At 39.4% G+C, this 17,105-nt stretch overlaps 2 protein-coding genes across 5 annotated transcripts; both read right to left on the bottom strand.

The window, feature by feature from the left end:
• Positions 1-1,042: 1,042 nt before the first annotated feature.
• On the bottom strand, positions 1,043-13,019 carry rpz4 (rapunzel 4). Of its 3 annotated transcripts, none has more exons than XM_042424724.1 (3): positions 12,934-13,019; positions 3,900-3,963; positions 1,043-3,741 (listed from the first exon to the last, which is right to left on the bottom strand). In XM_042424724.1, exon 3 carries the CDS (start codon positions 3,713-3,715, stop codon positions 2,537-2,539), a length of 1,179 nt encoding a protein of 392 aa, XP_042280658.1. In that variant the 5' UTR covers positions 3,716-3,741; positions 3,900-3,963; positions 12,934-13,019; the 3' UTR covers positions 1,043-2,536. The 3 variants fall into 3 exon arrangements, with proteins under 3 accessions (XP_042280658.1, XP_042280656.1, XP_042280659.1); XM_042424722.1 differs by lacking the exon at positions 12,934-13,019 and adding an exon at positions 8,237-8,366; XM_042424725.1 differs by lacking the exon at positions 12,934-13,019 and adding an exon at positions 4,646-5,953.
• Positions 8,700-12,815, bottom strand: rpz5 (rapunzel 5). Of its 2 annotated transcripts, none has more exons than XM_042424720.1 (2): positions 12,366-12,815; positions 8,700-11,340 (listed from the first exon to the last, which is right to left on the bottom strand). In XM_042424720.1, the coding sequence occupies exon 2, from the start codon at positions 11,269-11,271 to the stop codon at positions 10,090-10,092; it is 1,182 nt and encodes a 393-aa protein (XP_042280654.1). In that variant the 5' UTR covers positions 11,272-11,340; positions 12,366-12,815; the 3' UTR covers positions 8,700-10,089. The 2 variants fall into 2 exon arrangements, with proteins under 2 accessions (XP_042280654.1, XP_042280655.1); XM_042424721.1 differs by lacking the exon at positions 12,366-12,815 and adding an exon at positions 12,111-12,315.
• Positions 13,020-17,105: the final 4,086 nt, after the last annotated feature.

Raw genomic sequence — 17,105 nt, 5'->3', positions numbered from 1 at the left:
CAGAGGTCATATGTAGTTTGAGTTCACTGTGTTGGCCTTTAGAGAGGTTAAATGATCAAATCTCACTATGGGTACCTTGTAATTTCAGACACTTCTCCTCTGATTAAAAATTTAACTTATTCAAATCTAAACATTATGTTTTGAATCGAGATTTATATATCAAATATTTATTAAACAGTGTTGATTAAGAGTGTGAATGACTTTTACTAACTCAGAATTCCCTTCCGCTTGTGTCCAATCCAAAAAAAAACTCAGTAAAAACATGATTGGACAGAAATCTTTGACCCACTTGTTTTTCTTTGCACTTGTTCATTCTTGACCTGCCACTGTAATGTACAGCAGGGACATGAGTCCTTATGTGCCGAAGATAGAATAGCCACGACCACATAATTATAGAGCGCTGTGGGTGTTTCCAAACTAGCTAACCCATAATATCCTTTTGCTTTTTTGTTTAAGCTGTAAAAATTCTCTAGCGGAATTTTGTTGTTAAAGTAAACACTTGGCTCAATGGCACATAACTGGAGAGGAATGTGATACAGTACTCATTCAAGTCTGAGCTGTTTATCTGCACAGTACATATGACATTTGATTTCAGCTGGTGTGGTGTGATGTGTGTGAATACAGTACAATACTGCTTACTGGGAACATGGTGAGCTAACCTGGAAAAAGGCGTCCTACAACCAGCAGGTCCCGAAGTCTCTGAAGTGTCTTTGAGCAACTCCAACTCAGCTCTGTTGCTGATGCTGACAAACAAATGTGTATGTTTTTCCTTCAAGAGTCAATAAAATACTAAAGAAAAAGATAAAAATGTGTTTGTATGATGCATGCATGGCAAACATTTACTGTAGATATATAAATGTTTTCAAAGAGTAACCACAAATATTAGCAACAATATCTGTCATATGTGCTGGAATTAGTAATCAGATGTTTTATGTTAGTTAATAGCAGCTTATATGGATTTAAATTCCTGCAGTTTTAGTCTCATTTTACTTTAACAGCGCACCACAAAACCATAATAAATAATCCAAAAAACAAACAAAAGATGATACATGGTTGAGTTTATTTAAAAGTTTCTCTACATTCATTTCTTTGGTGTACCAAGAGTATTTTGAATCAGAGACACCGATAACCCATCAAATATGTTGTGTGGATATGCAAATAACATATAACAGTTGTGCAACATAAACATTTCCATCAATAATTGTACAGTAAATATGGGGAATACTTTGGTCATATGATAAAATGTTCAATTTTTTTTATTAGTAAGTCAAAACCCAGGCAATAACATATAAACAAGACACAAAGAAGAAACACACATTACAGACTACAGTGCTTTACAATATCACACAAAATATTTTTAAAAAAACCCCATCAAAACATGTCAGTGACATACAAGAGTAAGGAATTGTTCTGCAGTGCCTCCATGATATATTTTTGTTCTCACAACATAGTGTCAATCTACCTCCAAACACCTTGTACTACGTCACGGTCAGATTATGCAAATTTTGATCAAAATCTCATCGTAAAAAGATCCCAAATACATGACCAAAACAAAACAAAACAAAAATACATACAAATACATGAAAAAAACAAAATAAATGAAGTTCAGGGTTTTGAGTGGATGTAAGATTCCAGTTTGTGTTGCACAACAGCACAGGCACAGCTGTGACACAAGAACAGCTATGCTAGGCATCTATCTGTATGTAAACAAAGTGTTGCCGTCACCACACCTCTGCATATTCATGGCAGGGTGTGTATAAAGTTTTATCGGTGCCATTCTTCACTTTCAGCCCTGTGAGCTGCACTGAAGCTTGCACCATGTATGAGCTACATGCTGTTCATACTGTACAACAGCCAGTAACAGGGTTTACTATTTTGTATCAGATGAATACAAGAAAATAAGTCAAAATGAAGGCTTTAAAGCTTCTGTTTCAGTCTCTGTAAATGTCTGGAGACCTTTTCTGTCATGACTTTGGTGTACACGTCCTCAACAGGGTGAGGTCACTGCTTATCACTACCAGAGAAGCATAATCTCTGCTAGACAGCTGGATTCTATAAATCAACAAATTTCCCGACACGTCCACCTTGTAACAAATCAACCGCTTCCTCCTGAAATTTATAAAGTCAGAAGAAAATAAAGTTGAAGATGTTATGCTAGAATTTCTTGCTAACAGTCAGCTTGGAGATCATTACATTTCAAAATCAACCAATTTCGTAACAAAAAGAGAATATAATGCAGCCTAAACCAAGAGGTGAGCACTTTTGTCTGTACTGAGAACTAAGGAAATCACAGCTGCAGGAGATCAGAAAAGACATTACTGTTAGTAAAATAATATAATTTGTGTTGGTTTCTTGTGGATGCCCTTCATGTCTGCAGGAAACCTGCAGCAAGCATGAGAAAAAGAGGCCAACTCAGTTAAGGCACATATTGTGAAATATTTCACTGCTTGAGGGAAGCAGATAGGCAGCAGTGGTGATATTATTTGTGCAAATATGAAGTTGCCTATACATATAGACTTTTTGAGCATCTGACTCTTCAAGCAGAGTGAACGCAGACGTAGAAGTTTTTGTGCTCCTCCCAGTAGTGAAGCTCATCGGTGAAGCTCCAGGAGCAGGCTAGGTCTTTGCTGGTTTTGACTGTGTGGACCACACAGGAGCCAGGCAACTTCTCAAACAAAAGCTCTGCAACACCCACCACTGTGATTTTCTTCTGACTCTGGATCAGCTGCTGGATGTGATTCTTATCCACAGGCTCAGGGGAGGAGCTGTAGGACACCACAATGTTAAGTTTCTCATCCGATGAAGGGACCTGGAAGCGACTCTTCCCTGTGGCGCAGTGGTAATCCTTCTTGTTGGCAAACAGGCCTGAAGGGATCCTGTAAATACGCACAGACCAGCCCACCCAATCATACTTCTTCTTTAGATTCTCTATGATAGCATCAGCTAGCTGCTGGTTGCTTAGTTCCGACTGGTCTCTCACCAGTCGACGGGAATCCAGCTCAGCTTGTTTGGGGAAGCTGAGGATGCAGTCTTCGATCACAGCGTTCATTTTAGCCTGGACCGCCTTCATCTTCTCACCCCAGTCTTTCAGGAGTTCCTCCTCCTCCCCATCATATTCCTTTAGAGCAGAGTGGCCCAACAGAGCGATGAGCCCGATGCAGAACAGCTTCTTCAGCCTGGCGCAGAAGTCCTCCATCGCCCGGCGACTTTTCTCCTCGTAGTTCAGGGTGATCTCGAGCACAGACTCCCCAGAGAAGTTATCTCCCGTCACAGCGTTGTAGAGTGTGTTCAGGTTTTTGTCACCACCGGTCTTGGCAAAATGTTCCAAGAAAAGCTTCTTCTTGACATCCCGGAATTTAGGTTTGGCGTTGAGGATGTCCATGTACTTCCTGAACTGATTTGTGATGTTTTCCTCCACTGAGAAATACGCAGCATCCACCCCGCTTTTCTTGATCTCATCGTTGATCCGCTGAATCTCCTCTGAGACCACCTCCAGACGCTCACGGACCTTCTGGAATTGCTCCTTCATGAATGCGGCCTCTTTGCTCTCCACATTGTCCAGAGCCAGTTTAACAATGGGGGCAGCGATAGAGAAAACGGGGAAGAGGTCACCGGCGATACTGGCCACCACTTCAGCTCCCTGTTCAAACACTTCCATCACGGTCTCCACCATATTCTTCTTCTCTGCTATAAGCTGTTGTAGTTGGTTTGCCATGTTTGCTGATGTTGCTCAGACTGATTCTAACAAGAGAAAAGACAAAATGATTCCTGAGTTGATATTTAAGCTACACTATTAAGAATGAAGCACAATACAAACTGAGGTTTAAAAAAGAGGAGGAAGTATCAGCCATTTTAGTTTAGTGACAGAAAAAAACGCAGTGTTTTCTTGATTTACTTACAGCTCTGTTCCAGTGTCGTTGGACTGCGGCCTGCTCTCTTGCTCCTCTTACAACACAGCAGAAACTGATAAGGAAAGAGAGAAACAGCCAAGTGAGCTTCAGTGCTGGCTGCTGGCCACACCCAGTTAGCAATGAGTCAACAACGCAAAGGGAATTCAGCAGTAATGGATGTCCTTTACGGGTTGAACTGTTTGTATGTTAAGTGTATGTTTACTGTGGGGAAATCAACAGCTTTATTTTAAAAAAACACATTGTGGAAATAGTGAGGATAGCCAAAAAGGGGAAAAGATGTTAAACAAGCGATGCACTATTAGAGTATGACTTGTTATGTAAGACAACATGGAACAACACAGTCTGGCTTCTAACAAGAATTACAAAAATTACAACAGTACAGATTAAAATCAACATAAAGGAATGGTTATAGATTGACAGATATTTTGGGAAATTGCATAAAAACTGGAAACAAGGGGCTCTGTTCAAACAAAATCCGCTAAACACCTTTGAAGGTCACTAATCAACCCATTATATCTTGCTTTTTTAATCTGTACCAAACCTTAAGTGTAAAAATGTTTGTGTTAATAGTGATATTTAGACGTGCTAATAGACATGGATTTTGTTTCCTTTGGACAGAGCCAGGCTAGCTGTTTCCCCCTGATTCCAGTCTTTATGCTATGATAAGCTAACAGGCTGCTGGCTCCAACTTCATCTGAACAGACAAATATGAGAGTGGTACTGATCTCAGTTACCTTGCTGAAAGAAACCGGAAAAGTATTTCCCAAAATGTCAAACTAGTCCTTTAAATTTAAGCCAAAGGGATGAGGGGTCATAAAAGCACTAGTGATGAAGTCATAACAGCTACTGAGCATGCATGACAACAGGTCCATTTCCATGACAACTGAGAAAACTCTGTCCGCAGAATGAGGACTGTGTGAAAGCTCTGGGAAGAGCTATTATTCTCTAAGTGGTATTTGAGTTTAGATTGTTTTGCCCAAGTGTTGTTACTCTGTCTGTAACTCCTTTCTTCCTGTCTGACATTCAGTGTACTTGAAGAATGTTATCTAGCCTTAATAACATCTGATATTTGTGAACACACATAACTCCTCCCAAAAGCTAGAAGCCAGAGAAATCAAACTGAAACGTAGCTGCCTGTATGAGCACCATGGCCTGATTTCCCGGGCATGTTCAGACATGTCCTTTAAGAAAATTGGAAAATGTAGGTAATCACATTTTTGGTACATAATCACTGTACAATCATCCACTGGCCTCACAAAGTCAGTCTCACATTCACTGTGGATGGAGCAGCTGTGGATAAAGGACATGTCTTCACATGTTTTAATAGAGGTTTCTGGCCTTCACAGTGTTGTTTACTCCAGTTTTTTTTAAATTGTGTAGTGTTTTGGCTGAAGGAGAAGCAGCCCAGTCAATATTGGAGCAGCAAGCATGGGAAGTGATTAAGTAGAAGAGGTTAAACTTGCTGGGCAAGGGTGCATTTTCCAGTGAAACTCAGCAAGTTACCACAGCAACAAGACAATGGAAAATAGTCTGTCAGCTCATTTGTTTCTCTGCTGAGGTTTGTCCCAAGGGGGTTTATCTTGCTAGACTGCAGAAGATTGCAGTGAGAAGACAGCACCCATTTCTCAGCTTGATGCATCACACACTTCTGCAGCTGTCAGACACATCTGCACACATCTATAAACAAAATGGATCTCTAGACTGACTGATTTCCAATATTTATATACAGATTAGACCAAATATGTTCTGTTTTATATGTCCACAACTAAAGGAATAGTTAAACATTTTAGGGAATGTGCATATTCATTTTCTTGGCGAGAGGTAGATGAGGAGATTGAAACCGCTTTCATGTCAATACAGTAAATATGAATCTACAACCAGGAGACAGCTAGCTTATCTTAGCATAAAGACTGAAACCACACATCTTGTTTGTTTACAAAATCCAGAAAGTGTAAAAATTACATCTTGTGGTTTCTTGGGGGTTTATGCGCCAGTCTATTTCTTGGCCGGAGGCAGTGACTCCCCTACACCCCTTTAAACCCCAACTTGTTATTTTTACATGGATTAAGCTAATGAGATGTAACATGTTAATTAGAGAGGTTTACAGGTGCTGGTTGGCAGGTTTTGACAGAGCCAGGCTAGCTGTTTCCCCCTGTAGCCAGTCTTTGTGCTAAGCTAAGCTAACTATCTGCTGGCTCTGCTGTAGCTTCATATTCGCATTTCTGAGAGTGGTATCAATCTTCTCATCTTTCTGCAAGAAAGTCAATCAGCGTATTTCCCAAAATATCACACAATTCCGTTAAATGAGCCTTTGAATATCAACTACATATCTCTAAAACTGCTATAATTGTGATATTTGAATAATTTCCTTCTATGACTTGAGAACAAAAACAACAAAGTACAAGAAATTCCAGCCGGATGAGCTTTTACAGTCGCTGTATCTTATTTGATTTGACCATGTTAAAACTGTGATTCCTCTTTTCCTCTGTTGTTCTCTCTCTTTCTCAGGGTCCCATGGGTTGTGTAACTGCAGTCTGAGTGCATGTGAAGCACCTTCACACAGACAATTCGAACATAATAGTGCTTGTAGAAATCACATTTCCAAAGACAAAGAGCTGAAGGTGCATCTGCAGTTCACATAACAGTGATATGAATGCCCACAGGCATAAAAAGTCAGGTTTTCACTTCAACTAATATTCAGTACTCGACTCATATTAACATACAGTGGTGGAAAGTAACTAAACACAATATTGAGGTAGGCTACTTGTACTTCTCTTGAGTATTTCCATGTCATGCTACTTTACACTGTTAATATTATACATTTCAGAGGGATACATTGTACTGTTTACTCCATTTATTTGACAGCTATTACTTTGCAGATTAAGATTATACATTAAAAAATCCTATAATGATTTAACACAATACACTGTTACAGATTAAACCAGTGGTTTCCAGCCGTTTTGGATTATGACCCCTTACAAAAAGCCCAGCCTGTCTAGTTGGGGCTCCATGTCACATTTCAGATGTTTATGAGTTGTTCACAGTTGCACCAAAGACAGATTTCCCTCTAAACTTCTCAGATGGTTCATTTAAATAACAGTTTGAGGACCATAATCCAATGTTTCACAGTCAAGATTTTAATGTTAACATTTAAGAAAAGTTAAAAAAAAAAACCCAAAACAAAACAAACAGATTTAAGTAGATCAACTTTGATTTGTCTTCTTTCCTACCCCTATAGTCATCTCACAGCCCCTCAGATATATGTCGTGACCCTTTGGAGGGGGCCTTACCCCTAAATTGGGAACCACTGGACTAAACCACCTAAAAACTTGGTCCATCTCAACCAGCTACAACAGTAAAATGCTGTTTACGCATACTTTAGATGCATCAGTAACAATCTAATAATGCAATATATAATAATACTATGCCAGTCAAAGTGTGCACTTTTTGCATTTTGTTGATAATACTTTTGTAATATTAGTTATGTAACATTTTAAATGCAGGACCTTTACTTGTACAGTAATGGAGTATTTTGACATTATGGTATTGGTATTTTTACTTAAGTAAAGGATCTGAATACATCTTCCATCACTGCTGATATACAGTTTCATGAAGTGTTGGCTAGTGATTGCAAAACAGCATCTACACACTGAAAACACACTCTTTTCAAACCGAAAAGAGAGAATGGCTCTGAAAAGCTGGTTTCATTTATGTTAATGCCAGAGCTTCCTCTGACTGGAGAGATAACCAAAACCCTCCCTCTCACAGCTGACCACTCAGTCTAGCCACTGAGAGAAAAACAAGCGATCTGTTAATGTGCCCTCTTAATGGAAAATGTATTGATCAGTCCGTGTACAAGGGCTCTAATTGTATCATTTTACAGCCGAAGGACAGAGAGCCAAACAAACATCGCAGGTTAACACCACAGATTAGGTTTTTGTTTCAACGCAAAACAAGTGGGTAACGCGCCTTTAAAAAGTTGTACACTTCCTGGAAAAAGTGAAGCGGTGGCACCAGAGTTGGCAACCAACGCCCATAAAAGTAGAGTTTTTGTTTTGTCTGCATTAAAATGTGCAGATTCGTCTAATCGCCCACTTCACTTTATTAAATGAAGCTGCGTTAACAAAATATGAAAGCGCACTTAATATTAAACACTATTACGCTGCGTCAAGGAGGAAAAATGCTCGATTATGTAACGAGAGACTTGAGTCAAGTCGTTGAGGTTGAATCGATCATTTCCTTCTACAGTGTGCTATCATTACCACGCAGTTAATCTAAATGTGCCTGTCCTGTATGAAACATAATTTGAACAGAAATGAACTCACCTTAAAGAGTTTGCGGAAGAAATATACTAACTTGCAGACTGTTTGACTTCCTATTGGTCTTGTGGCTCTCATGTTACAGATCAGGGGCACACCCAGTCAGACAGAAAGAAAAAAAAAAAAACTTGGGTGGTGGAAGAAAAGTTATGAACATAATAGGTTGTTACAGATCAACCTCCACCCATTTGATAAACAATGCCATGTTATTAAAGCATTATACCTGTTGCAGAGGATTATTTGAATTTGTTCTGAGTAAAAATACAGTCAGCAGACGATTATGCCTCTTCGCTTAGTCATAATTCTCATTGACTGTAAAAGTTTTTGACTCAAAAAATGCTTTTGAATAAGCCTAATGATGACCAATGATGACAAAAACATTCATATTTTGTTGTTTATTACAAATTAAAGTAAAATATGCATAAGTATCTGAGTGAAGATTTTTTTATACACATTTTTATGAAGGAGAGATAAGAAAAAAATCTTCTATAGTATGTAATTTATTTTAATATATATACAATATGTTGTATATAGAAAGTACATGTGCTGGAAAAACAATTTAGAAACTATCAATGGAAAAAATAACAAAGTGACAAAACAATTTCAACTCAAAGTCCAATTAATCACTTGTTCTGGAGCTTTTGATCATATCACACAGTCCTCATCAGCAGCTTTCCATTATTCTAAGTACCTCAGGTCTTCTGATCCATGTTGACTTAAAGGAATAACTTTTGGGAATTAAGCTTATTCACTTTCTTGCAGAGAGTTAGATGAGACGATTGATACCACTCTCATATCTCCTTTAAATATGGAGTTAGAGGCAGCAGATGGTTAGCTTAGCTTAGCATAAAAACTGAATGCAATGGAGAAACAGCTAGCCTGGTACTGTCCAACGGTAAACAAAATTGGTCAACCAGCACCTCTGAAACTCACTTATTAACACCTTAAATCTAGTTTGTTTAGTCCCTTCAAACCCAGAGTGTGAAATACTGTAAAATTGTTGTTTTTACACTTTTACACTGAGTTTTGGGGGTGCTATGAGACAGACAGAGCTAGGCTAGCTGTTCCCCCCTGTTTCCAGTCTTTGTACTAAGCTACGCTAACCATCTCCAGGCTGTAGCTTCATATTTACCGTACAAGACATGAGAGTGGTATCAATCTTGCCAAGAAAGCAAATAAGCGTATGTCCCAAAAAGTATTCATTTAAATGCGTAGCATCAACTCAAGGTCCACTTACTCGCTTGTTCTAGAGCTTTCAATAGTCCACAATGAGCTGTGAAACTCAAAATAACCAAAAAATGTTTCCAGTCCAAATGGACAAATCAAGGTACATCCTCACATTAATGCAAAGATCACATTAAAATCAATTTGATAAATCAGTCATGCTTTTAGATTAACAACATTGCATACATTCGTCCGATACACCCAGAGATATTTAAGAGATAGGGAAAGGGTACCTCTGCAGGGCAAAATCTCTGGTGACCGACACATTGATATCATCTCTTGATCGTCATATCGCCCAACTCTAGTAATGTCCAATTGGGGACAAAATCATTATATGTTTCATAACAGTAAGTTGAAGCTGGCATGGAGAGATGTATGTATGGCTCATCCTCAAGCTGCTGCATGATATCAACAGAGGAAAGATACAATAAAAGAATAAAAATCAGTACAAGTTAGACAATAATTCACAAATCAGAACCCAGACAGAGCAGATTATGCATCAACACAGACAATATTTATGAATAATTTTCTATATTTCTATAAAAGCATTTCCAGGATTTGGTGAAGACATTCATTGACTTATCTGAAGATCGTATCTTCCCATATGCAGCTACACTTTGTATTATTCTTTGAGCCTACTCGGGGTGAATACAGAGGTAGGCTCTTTTGTGTTTCCCATAGTAATAACAATCCGCGTGAAAGTTGTTGGTCTCCACCACCTCCTTGTAATGGCTGACAGCATGGACCAGGCAGTTGGGGAAGCTCTTGTTCAAAGACAGAGCCACTTCCATCATGTCCCCCTTCAGCTTCTGCTGCTCAATCTGCTCCTGGATCTGACTCTTGTTAATGGGCTTGGGGTCAATGCAGAAAGAGATCACCACTTTGATCTTGTTCTTGGTCAAAATGTCAAACCAGTTGGCTCCACCACTTCCATGGTACTTCTTTCCTGCCAACCAGTTGAAAAAGAAAATGCGCTCCTTTTCGCTGAAAGCCCTTACGGACCAGTTCACCCAGTCGTATTTCTTAACGAGTGAATCCAGAAGGGATTTGGCGAAGTCAGTGCTGACTGTGCCGGGATTCTCCTGAAGCAGGTGCTCCATGTCCAGCTTGGCTTGATCTGCAAAATTCTCTGCACAGTCATCCACAGCTGCTTTCATTCGTTTCTCCACATCCTCCATTCGGTCTTGCCACTTCTTGACCATCTCCTCCCCGACAACTCCTTCCTTGAGGGCAGCATGGCCCATGACAGCGATAATGCCCACCACAAAGAGCTTCTTCAGCCGGGCGCAGAAATCCTCAACTTTCCTTCTGCTTCTCTCCTCTGTGGTGACTACTGTTTCCAGCATTGGGTCTCCTGAGGTATTCTCCCCAGTGACAGCATTGTAGAGGGCATCCAAGTTCAAGTCGCCATCAGTGTTCTCGTAATGGCTGAGGAACTTCTCCATCTTCTTCTCCTTGAACTTTGGCTTGGCGTTGACAAAGTCCTGAAACTTTTCATACTGGCTGAGCATCTGCGCCTCTCGATCAAAGTTCTGCTTGTTCATCGTCGTCCTCTGCAGCTCCAGAGCAATTTTATCAATCTCATCTTGGATCCCCTCAAGTTTCTGGTTGACCATTTCAAACTGCTGCTGCATGTAGCGAGCCTCTTTGCTCTCTGGGTTGCTGAGTATCTCGGCTGAAGCCACGAACACAGCCTCCAAGACAGGGTGAAGTTGGCCCACAGTGGAGGCAAGCACTTCAGAAGCTTGCCCCATGATCTCCACACCTTTCTCAATCTTGTCCCTGTTCTGCACGAGCCAATCTGCCACTTTGTTCATCTTTATTTTATCTAATTCACACTAACTAATCAAATGTGTTTTTTCCACAGTCAGAGACTTTGCTGGTACCTGAAAGAAGAAGAAAAATGAAACCCTTGTAAAGTTCATTACCATGTGATTTTATGACATTTCAGAAATTTCATTTCTTTTTTCAGTCACATTTTGAATCAGCTGACATAAAGTCATTTTTTCTCACAGGAAATTTCCCTGACAAACAAAACCCTATTACAATAAAGGAAATGGCAGGTCATGTCAGAACATGTAGGCATCCAGTTTCATGCCACACCCTCAGTGCCTCAGTAAATGACAGGGACTTGTTTTAAGCCTTGGTGGCATTGACACATATCCAAAAAGCTCAAGAAAGTACACAAACGACGCACACATGATGGCAATTCAGAATAAATATCAAACATAGAATGTGTACTCATGAATTATGACATGTCGTATTGTGCAACATTGCAGTACTGGCCCACTGGGATGTTAGTTTTTTACCGCTCTAACAATAGCCAAGACCCAAAGCAAACACAGATGTTCACAATATGTGAAAAAAGGGGGATTTACTTTCCTAATGACAGCACAGTTTTCTATGTAAAATACTCAAGAGACATGACCAAGCTCCCCTGGAGCCCATATCCAGTTCAGAAAAAAAGGCACACCCAGGTCTGAGAGAAAAAAATCCCCACCAATCCACTTGTTTAATAATGCAATCACAGTTCCCTCCTCATTACTGCCTATAATGTAATTAAAACCAAACACACACAAATATCATGTTTTTTGAAGGTTTGGCATGAAAAAGAGATAAATATGGGTTTATATGTAAGTACAGAACAAGGGCTCACCAATAATTGCTGCAGTGATGAGATCAGTGGTGTCATTTTACAGCCTTTCCTATCACTGCACTAATTAGATTTACTTTATTCAGTCACATGCCATCAGTGTCTTTTACAATTTTTTCCACATTTCTATGTGAACCAGGTGATGAAAATAACAAAAAAAGTGCACAATTCAAAATTTGAATTTGTAATTACATAACAGAATTAAATTCCATTCTTATCTACAGTAGAAAAAAAAATAAAAGAAAGGAAAATACTTACTGGGTTATTATGTTGGTTTTGTGCTTGGAAATATCTTCCCTTGTAAAACAACAATTTAAAAAAAGTTGGTCTTCTTTTAAGGTGAAATAAATTTTTGTGAAAGGGAAAAAAGGCGAGTCCCACACAGTACCTCAAACACTGCTCTCCTCTTTCAATGTGATATGCTTTGCTACAGAGCTCAAGAGCTTTAATAGAGACCACATACGCAAATCCTCAACAAGACCACATCCGCCAAACGACTCATCTCTACCTCTGGCAGGCCATTTTTCTGCTGAAAAAAACATTTTACCTCTAAAAGATCGAGGACTTCAAAAAAAAACAGTTCCCCAAAGGTCTTAATACAGGTCAGCTCCAATAATGGTCAGAAAAACTGAGCAAATAAAATGAAATATTGTGTTTTTCTTTCTTTCTTTCTTTCTTTCTTACTTTCTTTCCTTCTTTCTTTCTTTCTTTCTTCTGTTATATTTTATTTTTTTTAAAAAAAACTTAAAAAATGATGGTAAAGTAGTGAAGTTAATGATGGAGATGCAGAAAAGAAGAATTAGAGCAGAAAATAAGAAGAACTTACCGTTCTAGGTAAATATCCAGTGGGCTACAGTCCAGTTATCCAGTAGTCCAGCTGTGCCTGTGAGCACCAGGCTCCTTGGGATGTATATATACTCTCTCTCTCTCTCTCTCTCTCTCTCTCTCTCTCTCTCTGTCTCTCTCTCTCTCTCTCTCTCTCTCTCTCTCCTAGTTTCTGTCTCTCTCTCTCTCTCTCTCTCTCTCTATCTCGTCACTCCCCCTTTGGAACTCCTCCATCCCGTTCCAGCATTCCTCAGAAACCCACTCAGACGGATGAGGGGCCGGCACTGACATAGATAACATCCTGTACACCATGCACCCTGGGAAAAATTTAAATAAAAGAGGACTGGTGTGTGCCTGTTTGTGTGTGTGTGTATGTTTGCATGTGTTTATACGTGTGAGACAGATAATAGAAAGTGAAAGAGGAGTGCACACAGAGAGTATAAACAGTGAGAAAGAGAATAAAAAAGAGACCAGTCACAGTAGGGTTCAGCAAAGCAGCCCATCAGGACAAAACCCTTCTTGTTGTGGCTCGAACAAGGTTGCCATGGCTACTACACTGGTTCCTCCAACTTGTGTGAGACTGTGCACACTTGAAAGCCGAATTCAGCTCATTCTGTTTGCAACAAGTTCAGATTCACAGCACAGTTAGTCTCCAAATTGTTGGTTAGTCATACAGGTTAGTTTTCCAAAGAGAACAAGCCTTTTGAGAGGATTTGGTAGATGCTGACCTACTTCACTCTGAATCTGATAATTAGTGATGGAAAGCTATTGGTCACTGTATTCAAGCATTGCAAAGTGAGATGACATTTGCCCTGCAGGGGCAGCACTTTCAGAATCAGTCTGTCACAGTGCCGTCCAGTGAAAGACAGTCTGTGTTTCTGAGTGCACACCATGAAAGTCAGAGCTCACTCATGGCCTTTGTGCTTTATAAAGCAGAGCGTAACACACACAGACCGATGTCACTGTCGACTATGCTGTTTATGGATCATAAAGAGGCTGGAACAGGAAGAGCAGGGAGGGACGTCCGCAGCAAATTGATGCTGGTCAGCTGGGCAGAGCATGTCCGCCACCGCCTTTTTCCTGTGTCATCCCACTGTCAGATCTCACACTTTACTTGCTTGCAACCATCAGAAAGCGGAGACTAGCTTTCGCAGGGACTCAACAGTATGTGGCCTGATGGGTGGTACAAGATGATGCTGGTAAACACAAACTGTCGAGGCCTGAGCATGATGTCACCCAGCTGGAAGACCTTGCTTGCTTTCTATGGCTGTTGAGCTGTGTGTTTGTTTTCCAAACAGATCTTTCTATAGAACTGAAGCTCTTTTACACTGGCAGAAAATTATCTGCAAAACCCATACACACATAGGGCACCAACCTTTGAAGTTTGAAAGTGAACAAACAGCACACAGCCTACTTAAAAAAATGCTCTGGCTCTGATATCAGTGGAAAGTGTTGAATCTGTAGAAAAGCAATGCCTTTGTTGTTTTGTGGTTTCAGGCTCACCAGGTGGAAACATAGGTAAAATATGTGAGGTAATGATAGCCAGCTGTGGAAAGAAGAGCAGAAAGCTTTGAGTGCATCTACCTGCTATTTTGTCTGTCTTTACTCAGCACGATTTTGTTTTTTCATGTCCATGTTTTGATGCACTATTAGTGAACTACACAAACATTACCAATATTTCGAGCCCTCATAGAAAAATTGTGCCAATTTTTGAATGATAAGATGGATATAAAGTAAGTGTGACTTTTATATATTGCTGCTGATTTATATTTAAATGAACAAAACAGGAAGGAGAAAAGTAATTTATCTGATCAATCAAGTTATTGATAGTGTTGTAGCTGCATCACAAGTCTTACTTCTATTACAAATGATGAAAAGAGGCGTTTAATTACTTTTTCATTGATGTTGTAAGACTAATCAAGTAATCCACTCACAGAGTTGTGCTGTCTTTGTTGTTTGTGTCTGGAAGCTGAAATGATAAATTACTTCCTTGTCCAAGGAGGCTATTGACCACCTTTTATCTTTTTGACCTTGGCTAGTGGCTAGTGTTTCCTCCTCACCACAAGATGTCTCTTCAGCTCACAGGAAAAGACCCCAGTTGCTCATCTCATGGCTGAATGTATGCAGCATTTTCTGGAAAGGGTGGGTGTTTGAAAATGTCAATTGCAGAAACTGTGAGACAAGAGAATGCACTTATACATAAGAGGAGATTTGTAAAATTGTATATCATATACTAAGAAAAGAGAGAACATATGCAAAGAGATGCAGATAGAGAACAACACAATAGAAGATAAAGATGCTAAGCCTGACACACTAGACTTAATTGTGACAAAGCTTTGAAGAGTTGAAAATGTTTAGGACCTTCTGAGACCAGGAAAGTTACATTCACTGCCAATTTATTGTGCTTTGTACATACGGTAATAAGTTTTGTAAACCATCTCAATTGTAAGCACACTATCCAAAGTAGTCAATGATCAAGATGCTGCAGTCACACAAAAAAGAAAAAGATGAGATGTTTGGCAATAACGAGCTGCTAACAGACATTTGCTTTCATGTTCTATTCATCCACGCCTCAGAATTACATCAGTGTATCCAAGGATTGCTTCATAAATAGAAAGTTGTAAGTGGAAAAGGTAGGATTTCATAACCAGTCATGCTGGATTTGGCCAACTCCCATGGGAAAATAAATGTGGGCAGTACTTAAAGGTCCTTTGAATACAGCTGAACTGTCAAAATGAATGTGTTTCCATGGTTTAATGCATGATTGATTGTTGGATATTGCCGGAGGCCCCAGACAACAAACAGAAAGTTGGTTTGTGCCCAGATTATCACTCATTAACATTTCTCTCAAAACTGCATTGGTTTGAATGGCAGGAAGGGATGTGTTCACAAGTGTTTGATGTAATTGAAACAGATATGAAGACCTGCTGAGGTGTAAACATTGTTTAGTAAACTACTGAGATAACATCAGTGCTGTGTGTAGGTATATTTTTTGTAATCTCATAGGCAAGATTAATGTTACTCCAAAATGTACATGTCCACATAAAAATGTTTTTACAGCAAGAAGAAGACTGCAGTTGTGAATATTTTATGATTTTATTTTTGGTCTTGTTGCTCTTACTCTTCTTGAAGATGAACATATCAGCCATGTCAAATGCTCACATTGTGGTAATGTTACAACCAGCAGTTACCATTGCCACCAACAATTTCCTGTTACGGTTTAACAGGAAGCTCTCTGGTTTTGGTTTGAAGGTGGTGTTTTCTTTCTGAGTAACATTGGCTTTCCCCCACCCCTCTCCAGATGTTTCCAGGTCACAGAGAACAGGAAGTACACGGTGACAGACTTAAGCATTACTTGGTTTGTAGCAGTCAAGGGACAGCGGGGACAGAGGGAAAGTACTTCCTTAGTTCATTTCACGGGTGGTCTCATGGAAAATAAAGTGAAGGAACCGCTATTAGTTCCTTTTTGCTGATAATTCATTGCTTATCGTGTGCAACATTGAACAAGTCTTTGTTCATTGTAAACGGAAACATATTTCAGCTCTGTGAACTGAAAAAAAACCATTTTGTTTTTACCTCAACCTGACTTGGGTATGAATAAGAGGGCACTTCTGAGGGAAAAGAAAAAGACAAAACTCACAAAAACTCACAATTTCCCCCATGAATTTACTCACATTACTATTCTTTTAAAAGTGAAGTGAACTGAAGTGTATATTTTCTTGCCAGAGTCATTGTTTTCAAACAGTTGACAATTATAGACAGATACAGTATTACACGAGTAATTTATAGAAGCCCATCTCTGCTAGTAAAAGAGAAAAAGAAGACAAGTTAGCCAGTGCAGTGATTTAAGGACCGCTGTAATGTGCTCCACTTTCTTGGTGTCAGTGAGGACTCTGGTAGCATCATTCTGAATAAGCTGCAGCGGTCTGATTGATTTTTTTGCTAAGACCTGTAAAGACACCATTACAATAGTCTAGCCTGCTGAAAATAAACACATGAACTATTTTTTTCTGTATCTTGTTTAGATAAAAATCCTTTAATTCTTGTTATGTTTTTAAGGTGGTAGTAGGCAGATTTTGTAATTGTCTTTACATGGCTGTTGAAATGTAGGTCCAAGTCCATAACTACAACAGGATTTCTGGCTTGATTTGTAGGTTTTAGTGTCATGGAGTC

This window comes from Thunnus maccoyii, chromosome 10 (genome assembly GCF_910596095.1).
Source record: "Thunnus maccoyii chromosome 10, fThuMac1.1, whole genome shotgun sequence".
Classification (NCBI taxonomy): domain Eukaryota; kingdom Metazoa; phylum Chordata; class Actinopteri; order Scombriformes; family Scombridae; genus Thunnus; species Thunnus maccoyii.
The sequence above is the reverse complement of the archived record's forward strand: the minus strand, read 5'-3'. Positions and strand labels throughout refer to the sequence as shown.

What these genes read in the sequence shown, in the direction of transcription:
- rpz4 (XM_042424724.1), bottom strand. Translation starts at nt 3,715, where the DNA reads ATGGCAAACCAACTACAACAGCTTATAGCAGAGAAGAAGAATATGGTG.
- rpz5 (XM_042424720.1), bottom strand. Translation starts at nt 11,271, where the DNA reads ATGAACAAAGTGGCAGATTGGCTCGTGCAGAACAGGGACAAGATTGAG.